Source organism: Lepisosteus oculatus, chromosome 6, assembly GCF_040954835.1.
Source record: "Lepisosteus oculatus isolate fLepOcu1 chromosome 6, fLepOcu1.hap2, whole genome shotgun sequence".
Lineage (NCBI taxonomy): Eukaryota > Metazoa > Chordata > Actinopteri > Semionotiformes > Lepisosteidae > Lepisosteus > Lepisosteus oculatus.
The window spans coordinates 51,669,576-51,679,546 of NC_090701.1; the positions used below are offsets into that span (position 1 = coordinate 51,669,576).

Below are 9,971 nucleotides of genomic sequence, written 5' to 3' on the forward strand. Positions count from 1 at the left end.
AACTGACAACCAAGTAACATAATTCTGATTTTAAAATATTTATGTTCATACTTACAAAAGTGTAGATATTTTTATACTGAGCGGGTGATAGTAAATGATTCTCTCACACTGTTGTCATGTCTGTTTCTACCATAACAGCAAATGAAGGCAGCTGTTACAAAAGGAGCTTCTCCATCTTAGATTTTTCCCATCTACGCTTTCCTGTCTGCAATTCCTTTTCCATGGTATGTCTAGGCATGGAAGGGGGCACTAGGAGAGACCCAAGCTGGAGCTACTTGCTCAGTTAGGATGCAGTCAGACAGCGATCCTAACAATCACAATCAGAACAGTAAAGACTGTTCTACCCCTTTCTGGAGCATCTCCCTTGATGCACACTTCAATCTCCCCTATGACATGCATATATATACTTCAGTCTATACTTGTAATTATTTTATGCTAAATAGAAGGCACAAGCCTTAAAATGGGAGATCTTCAGAGTATCGCAGCATCTCATCACTCAGGCAAATGTAATTGAAGTGCATAGATCAATGTACAAATATCTGAAAGCTGGTTCATAATAAGCATTCATTCTTAAGATGAGCATCCAAGAATTTTAAGCATGCTGATAATGATTTCCCTAAACCCAAACTTTTTCTCTGCTCAATGTCAAAATGCTCAATTTAAAAAGCACATTAAAAAGCTAAAGGAAAATGAGGGATAATACGTTGTTTCTTAAGCATTAAAGATAAATGGAATTCTAACAAAGTTCAAATAGAAATTCGGGAGGAAAGGTAGATCCTAATCTCGCACACTTCTATTCGCCCGCATATATATTTCTTGCAGCAGTGTATTTCTTCTGTAGAGCACTCTGTGGCTCACATTCAGCATTGCTGAGACCTTTCCCTCAGCGCACTCATCCAGGACCCAAGTCGCTCCCGCCTCTTCAACCTCAATGCTTCATGCAAAAGACAGTGGATCTGCCTCCACCATATAGTCTCCGCTTTTCTTTCAGGTCTCCTCAGCCCTCCAGCAGCTCCCAGCAGCTGCCCCCACAGCAGTTCTTCCCTCCCCTTCTCTCTCTCCTGCTCCATTCTTCTCCCTCATCTCTCTGCGATTCTGGTCAAGTATCCAACCTATCACACCTCCAGCCCAGGCCTATATATGTTGTTTTGTCTCTCTCTTCTCCCTTATCCATCTTTTCGCTGTCCACCGCAGAGGCCCCGGTTCACTGACTCCCACTTCTCCCTGTGGGGCGAGTGCATGGAGCATGTCTGCACTGAGACCCGGGCTTCCTCACTCACCCCACGCTCTGTCCATAATGCACAGGGCCTTGGCAGCTACAGCAATGGGTCCCCCCGCCCCGGGTGTGTTTGGCTGGCGTCCAACAGGTCGGTGCCGGCCCTCGACTCTTACCCCATCCATGTCCCTTGCTGCATATGTGGCCAATATTCCTCCTTTTTTGGCTTTTTTGGTCCCCCCCCACTGCTGCAGCTGTACCGGTAAATGTCATTTCAAACATCTACAGTTATTTACAGTATTCAAATGAAAGGAAGCAAATACTCAGTTTTCAATAACAACCCATAGAAGAGAGATATGTTTTCACAGCTAAACCTGTTCAGAGACTCAAGTTTAATTTCACAACTAGGCAACGCATTGGGCAGCTGGAGAATAGATGCATTTCTACTACATCAACTTAAAAATAAAAACATTTTTATAAAAAATAAAAACATTTTGCAAGTGCTATATTACAGTATATTAGTATCATGTACTGCAAAATATACACAGACACTTTTCATCTGGCTGCTCTTTAACTTCAAATGTACAGCTTAGTGCAAGGTCACACTGTTTTCATGTGCATTATTTCCAAGGCTATAAATAATGCTCTTTAGGAGCCACTGTGAGATACCATCTCCACTGTATGCTTTTATTCTTTTCAAATCCAATCTGCCTGTTAATTTCCACAGATTCAACTTTAAACAGCATTCAGGCAGCATCATACTATGCATAACATATGGCCCTGAATTCTTAATTCAAAGATTAACTTTTGCTTAAAAATAAAAGACAAGATAAACAGTGCACCCCTCTATTTTTAAGAAGTCTTTCATCGTAACATTAAAAGAAGATGTATCAATGGTTTCATAATTTTCCTTGTTCATTCTCACATATCACACAAACCAACCTTCTTAGCCACAGGCTATAGGGCACAGACTTGGTTATGAGTTGTTACATGCATGCTGCAGATGGGTTGTTAAGCCTATTAGATTGGAACTTCGTTTCTTTATTAAAATAAACCCATATGCTTTATTAAAAGGTCTACGGACAAATGCTGAAGATATGGTAGTTAATGGTAATAATGGTATTTCAAAAGCCTTTCTACAGACTAATGGGCCGTGCTACTAATTCTGGACATATCACTACAGGCTCAACATTGACACCAAGTTCAAAGACAACTACGTGACCATACACACTGCCCTTACAAGAAACAGTTGCACCATCAACAAAATCCACTTAATATTTTCCTTCAGCTGAAGATGGTTCCACTGCTTTTTTAAACATTCACTTCTGTAAAATAAATCTGGTTTTGCCAATAACACATCAAGTCACCACGGCATGTAAGGTATGTTGTCTACTGAAGATAATTTAAACAAAATGTGGAAAATCTAGATCAGTGGAATGAGTCCCTAATAATGAAAGTAAAAACTGCACTAATAAAATGTAAAAATATGAAGAAACAGATGCCATGTAACAGGCACCAAACCCTCTAGTTACTAATAACCACTAAACAAACTAAGGAGAAATAAAGTTCCCTTTAAAGCATGTTTCCGTGAGCATCATTCATTATTATTATTTTCAATTTAGAGAGCACAAACAAAGAACCATGACCCTGCCCTGGAATAAGCTGCTTTCTGATAAAGAATGGATGTAAGCAAAAGAAAAAATGACAACTAAATATTATTTAAATCATTCTATGGCAAATAAATAACCCACAGAGACACCTCTCTCAGATTTTAATGAAATACTGCAGTACCAGAACATAAGCAGAATTACAAACTAGAGGCCATTCTGCTCATCGAGTTGATGTGGTCGTTGGTAGCTAATTCATCCCAATCTCTCATCCAGCCATGTCTTGAAAGGGTATCAGCTGCAACATGGCTATGTGGCCAGGTTATAAATTAAAAGGACAAAGATTTTATTTTAGGGCACACTTAATTTTTTTTAAACGGCTAAATCTCAGTATCAGTTTCAGCAAGAGAGGGGTTCCCCCCCTCCCCCAAACACGTTTCTAAATAAAGTGAGTTCATCACTTTTATTTTGGCATGACTTAAAACGAATGAGTTTTTATCAATGACCTTTTGACCCTTGGAAAACCACAATATAAACAGCTGGAGAAACATCAAAGCAAGATTAACATATAAACACTTTTTAAAAAGGTTTCTTAATTTTCCCTTCAGACAATGAACTGGATTCTTGTATTTCTGGAATTTCTTGTTATTACCATGATGTTCACTTGCAACCACCACCAAAAACGTCAATAAGTAGAAATCCACCACCTGAAACTGGAAATATTCCCCCAAAAAACTGCAACAACTAAGTCTGTAAGCCGTTTATAAAGTTTAAAACCCCATTTGCATTACAATTCCGTTTATTTCCTTCATTGACTGCTTCAGCTTCATTAAACAATTTTAGGACACAATGAACAAATTGACACCTTAATTTGATAATTTTATAATGTATTTTTATTTCATGTATTGCTTGGGAATACATTTCTAATTATTCCATATTCACCTCGTAAGTATTAGCCATGTTGAATAACCTATTTTATCCACATTTGCCTGATACTGTATCCTTTTGGCAGAACCACAGGGCATATTAGGAGTCTACATTTCACAAAGCACATTATCAGATGAAACATTTCTAAGGCCAGTGATATTCCAGTCCAGTGCATTAACCGGTGCAAGACAATCAAACAAAATCGTCTGACTTTTCCACCAAGTCCGCAAAGTGGTTTATTAAAAGGACAGGTTGGTGTCTTGGCTTGTCGCATAATGACCCACTTTCAGTGCAATAATGTTCCTCTTTGGGTACGAATGCTTGATACTTTAATTGTGTTGCAAAGAATATCCAGAAACACAAGAATCCAGTTCATGTTCTGCAAGAGCTAAACTCATTAAGGTGAGTGGTTTTTTCAACAAAGTAGTCTGGATCTCTTCCAGACTACATTAATTACTTAATTGCATTCAGTCCATGATACACTCAGGCAAAATTTCTGCCTATCAGTTATTTGCTAGAACAGGCCCATTGTTTGCAAAATAGTGAGAGTTAGGCTACCTACTGTTTTAAACAAAACCCTGAAATCAGAACTATCACTGAGAAGACTATGTTAAACAGGCCAGGTCAAACACAGAAAACAGCAATCCAAAGTACATAAAGATCTAGCTTTTAAAAGAAACAAACCAGAAATTAATATATATATTTATGACTACAACAACAGCAATAAGGTATTTGAGGATACCCCTGGAATATGGGTTATAGCCAGTGCTTTAGTTTGTACTTTGCTATCGGATCATGTAATAAAAGCATAAATAAATGTAAATAACTGCGTTGGGCAGACTGTCGCTTCTACAGGAGTTAATTACCCCTATTTAGGTACTGCACTGGGGCATAAACTCCCTTCTTGCAACAGCCTGTGCAGTCAATGTACAAACGTGTGCTGTACTTTCTTATCATAGCATTTTCACAGTTTTAAAAAAAATCTTAAGGAAAACCAAACCGAAACACGGTCATTTGCATTCCAGAGGGCCAGTCTCATTTCACACAGCACAGCTACCTGACGTTCCCATTGTTAAACACACACCTTTGTTTGGCACTGCGCATGCCAACTCAATGATACGGATCTTTAATAGTTTCCTCTCGGCGTCCAACATTTCTGCCGGAGTTTGTCCTGAATTGTGTGAGGTCTCCTAAGAACACAGCAACACCAACACAACGTGACACAAACCGCACAACCACAGTTCGCCTGTTAGAAAAATCTGAGCGGCAGCCCACACTGACACAGGGCAACCCATATGGCGTTTTTACTTGTCGTAAATACGGCAAAAGACCATTTCTGCTTCACGTTTATAGCGACCCCAAAAGAGACGCTGTTTTTTGTTTTTTACCCCCGGCGGATTTCTGAATGCAAATTAATACTTAAATCCACACTCGCTTTTCTTGCCTTGCCTGCTCCCAGACGGGATGCTCGTTTTTCTCGTATCACCACCTCTTTAGTTCACCAAGGTACCCCACCCCCCGGGGACGGGGGGGTGACCATCCACTGCCACCCCTTTCCATTCACGCACTGTCATCGCCGCTCTGTGTTTCTGCACGGGTAGGGGACTCAAAGGGGGAGGCAGCAGGGAAGAATACCGTTTAAAAAAAAACCTCTTCCCTGTTCGCGAAATCAACGCAAGCACGGCAGACATCGCCACCGAGAGCACCGATCCTAATACTTTATTCGCACGTATCTGATTTTTACTGACACGGGCTACCTGGCCCTCGGTCTCCCGGCCGACAAGGCAACAAAAGAATATGAAATGGACCCCCTGCGTCTTCTTGTTCATGCCAGTAACATTCACCCCGCAGACCGGCGCAAAAACACGGAAGGAAATATTACTCAGCTGCCCTATTCCAAGATTGCAGCGTCTGTGAATAAAGACAACAACTTTTTTTTTTTAGCCCGCTTTTAAACATTTCCCAGGATACTGGTTACTGAAAACCACTCGCTTCCGAACCGACTGGACATTTATTTTTTAAAAAAAGACGCGCAACCCCTTATCACTTTGCACCATTTACCTCTCTGACTCTCTTCTCGGATAGTCCATGCATTTTTAATAGCTAGTTCTCTCTTTCTCTCAGCAACCCGATGCCTTTCGGCCTTTTGACTGTCTCCACACACACACAATCTTTAAGACCAAATATAACACTGTCCTAGCGCAAGCCATTCCTTGTTTGTCTTTTAAAAAGATCCCATGAAAAGCGGCTACGATGCACTGCAACATTTTGTAACTCCCTGGTAATAACACAACACATGCATGACGTGTGCCAAACATGACAGCCCCGTTTTTAACACTGGCGAAATTCAACTCACCCAACGCCACCTCGCAGGCTTTACGCAGCTGAGAGTGGTGAGCCTTCTTCACCTCCTTGTCGGCTAAAATCTTCTCCAGAGCCCGGGTTAAAAACATGTTTTTCGTCTTTTTCCCTTCATACATGACGCGCTGGACGGGAGCTTGGGCGAGGAGTATGATCACAGTCCCAGCGGGGGAAGGAGTCCTCTCTCCCTTACCTACCGCTCCTCGGAAGAAAGAAAGCGCTGCCGATCTGCGCCCTCCCCAGAAAAAAATATATAAAAGAGAGCATGCATAAATACGGAAGGTGCGATAGATTTACACGGAAATCCCTCGGTTTTCCACTAGCAACCTGCCAGCGCCATGTTGGAAGGAAGCGACGTCACGCACGTCAAAAAACGGCCGCAATGAGGCAGAGTGAGTCAGGCTGGCAGGAGCTGGGAGGGTCGGCGGAGAGGCGCTGCGCAGATCCGTACTTCCTTGTTCGCTCACTGCGTGTTGGAGTGGGCGCAGGTTCAGGTGGCTAGCGTGGCTGTCACTGCACGAAGTGAGGTTGTCGTGGTTTTTTTTTTTTTGGGGGGGGGGTTTAGTGACTCGTGCAAAACTAACCAGGGAAGGGACTGTCTGCTACAGTTGCAGCCAGCCGCCGCCACCGCCGTGCGGTCCCGCCGTCTCTCTGCGGTGCTGCATCTGCAGTACAGCTGCGGACAGGAGAGGAGAGCTGGGCAGGTCGTTTTGAGTGTGACCAGCGACGAAAAAGGGCTCACCTGTCGGTCAAGGGCACGGACAGTATACCGCAGAATCAAACTGAACTTCCTTTTGTGACAAGCCTCAATGTAGAGGGGATATATGATGAATTAGCACGCCTGAAGACCCCCGATTTCCTCGAAAAACAAGGTTCCTATTTCACAGAGTACAGTAGTATCTAAGCTATGTTCAGCAGATGGTTTTGTTTTACAATGACCAGGCCTGGCAGGAAGGGGTCAAATTAACAATGCCCGGAGACAAAGGGTGTTCTTTATCTGCAGTAGTAATGATAATAAATAACCTTGCATTTATGTGAAAATGTGTATATGTATATGAATTGCTGTAGTTATAGGAGGGGATGCATATCATTCACCACAGAGGTGCAGCTCTCACCTGGGTGACAAGCAGCAGCCATTATGCACTGGCAACCCTGCTACACAGCAGGTGGAGAAGTGAGAAACTGCTTCATAAATTGTTTTCCATTGATTACGCAATTCCTGGGATTTTGGACACAGGACTAACCCCTATAACTCCTATACAGAGTCACCAATGCTATCTTTGCTGAGATAAGTAGTCCAGTATAAGCCTGGACATCCCGTTTTTGTATGCAACCTGTCATTAGTGCTAACAACGCTTCTCTTTCAAGAAAACACGATCACACCATGCCTGGTTTGTCTAACCTTAGTGAATTGATCAGTATTTTAGCAGATTCCTTTCACAGGTCGTAAGTGACCAATGAGTCAGCAGAGGGAGGTGGCCTGGCTGAGTTGAGGCTAAAAAAGAGTATTTACAGTAGTTCCCTGTGATTATTTTAAGATTGTGGCTCATAACTATAAGTTAACCCTAGGGTAATGAAGTTAATCACAAGAGGCGTCTTTCCAAGCTTCAGCATCAATAAGGTAAAACATATACAATGGTTACATCAATATGTAGTAAATTAAGATGAAATATCCCCAGATGTTTTCTTAACTGTGTACTGTACTAACAGATGAGTTGCTTCTAGTTGCTTATATAAGTCAGCTTTATATATATATAATATTGAGATACTGTACCCTGGGTAAGACTATAGCTTTTGAATCACTGCTTTCCTAAGGGAAGAACATCTTGCCTGTTAAATGATCAGGCATTATAAACTGAGAAATCCCGTGTTTATTTAGTTTGTGCTGGTAGCTGGGCATTGGATAAGAGATTTATGCTGAACATATGCAGGCTACTTGAGTTTTTTAAAGCTCCAATCAAATGATCAGCAGGCTGCTCAATTGGTCAGAATGGATACACAATTTTATCATGAAGACATACATTTTAATATGAATGGACGGTGCGTTGGCTCTGTGGCTGAGGATCTGTGCCTGTGGCTGGAAGGTTGCTGGTTCAAATCCTGCAGCTGGCAGAGGAATCCTACTCTGTTGGACCCCTGAGCAAGACCCTTAACCCCAACTGCTCCAGGGGCGCTGTATAAATGGTTGACCCTGTGCTCTGACCCCAAGCTTCTCTCCCTGTCTGTGTGTCTCATGGAGAGCAAGTTGGGGTATACAAAAAGACAAATTCCCCATATGAGAAATTTTATTTGGCCAATAATGTGATCTTATATCAGGAGAACAATGGCATGCTAGAGACTACACCTGTCCAATTGCTTTTTGGGGTGTTCACAGCTAGCAATTTTAACCTGGCATGAGGTTACTGCCAAATACAGCTCTTTAATGAGTGGCCACAATGTGTGAGACTAGGAGCCATGGCACCTTGCCAAGATCAGTGGAGACGTCCAAGTATAATGGTCATTCTCAGCACTTCTGGGCTGGACTGTCTGGTCACTACACAACACTTGCAGTGATTGATGGCAGCTTGACTGTATTACGCCACAATAATCACATTCTGGGACCTCCTTCTGCTCTGACCACATTGCAGTAGGACCACAATACCTCGCACAGCTCCTGTAACACCATTTTTTGAGTCGAGTGTGTGAGAGCTGTGCTATGGCTGTGGTAGGTGCTATGATTCGCAGCCATATCACCCTGCAACTCACAACTGGCAGCCCATTGAAGCTCAGCCAGTTTGAGCCTGGTCAGTACCTGGATGGGAGACCTCCTGGGAAAAACTAAGGTTGCTGCTGGAAGAGGTGTTAGTGGGGCCAGCAGGGGGTGTTCACCCTGCGGTCCATGTGGGTCCTAATGCCCCAGTATAGTGACAGGGACACTATACTGTAAACAGGTGCCGTCCTTCGGATGAGACGTAAAACTGAGGTCCTGACTCTCTGTGATCATTAAAAATCCCAGGCTGTTTCTCAAAAAGAGTAGGGGTATAACCCTGGCATCCTGGCAAAAATTTTCCATTGGCCCTTATCAACCATGGCCTCCTAATAAACCATCTATGATTTGGCTTCATTACTCTGTTCTCTTCCCCACTGAGAGCTGGTGTGTGGGGAGAGTACTGGTCCACTATGGCTGCCGTTGCATCATCCAGGTGGATGCTGCACATTGGTGGTGGTGGAGGGGAGTCCCCATTACCTGTAAAGCACTGTGAGTGGAGTGTCCAGAAAAGCGCTATATAAGTGTAAGCAATTATTATTATTGTTATGGTTGCCCTACTCACCAGGCTTGAACATCTTTTGAGGTGAGCTGGCATGATGTGTGGCATGTAGGGCTCAGAGACCTGTCTGCCCCAGGCCTGTGAGAGGGAAGTAACTGAAACCCAAACAGCACCATCTGCAATATGATGCAAAGCACAATTCCCAAATGTACAGATTGTACTGCTTCAGATGGTGGCCTGGCAGCATACTGCCTGCTCATAGCTTTCACACTTGGCACTGTGCAAATGGGAAAAGTTAATCTGCGTAATGAATTTAACTATTGCTGGGAGTCATTTTCCTGATAATTGCTTAGACTGCTTTCAGTATTTAACAGTCCCACTGAAAATCAAGCAGAGATTGAACGTACAGATTTAAATCCCTTGATGGTATTCTAATACTTTATTTAGGTGATATACAAGATTTGAACCTTTGTGGAAAATATTTGAACTGCCTTATTTTCAAAGAACCAAGCTTTTAACTCTGTAGCTTGGCTAGTTTGGCTCAGTTTGTGATTTCACTTCTTTATACAGCCAGATTTTTCTTATTTTCTTTGTTTAGTATATTGGCAATAT

General features: G+C 42.5%; 1 protein-coding gene across 4 annotated transcripts in view; it reads right to left on the reverse strand.

The window, feature by feature from the left end:
• arfgef1 (ADP-ribosylation factor guanine nucleotide-exchange factor 1 (brefeldin A-inhibited)) overlaps positions 1-6,638 on the reverse strand; it is a 94,043-nt gene extending 87,405 nt beyond the window's left edge. For 3 of the 4 annotated variants that reach the window (XM_006633994.3, XM_069191544.1, XM_069191543.1), the window contains exon 1: positions 6,107-6,637. In XM_006633994.3, coding sequence (XP_006634057.1) covers positions 6,107-6,230 — 124 coding nt within the window. In that variant the 5' untranslated portion in view covers positions 6,231-6,637. Of the gene's footprint in view, positions 1-6,106 lie in introns of all 4 variants that reach the window. The other variant, XM_069191542.1, reaches the window with a different exon arrangement.
• Between the last annotated feature and the right edge of the window lie 3,333 nt (positions 6,639-9,971).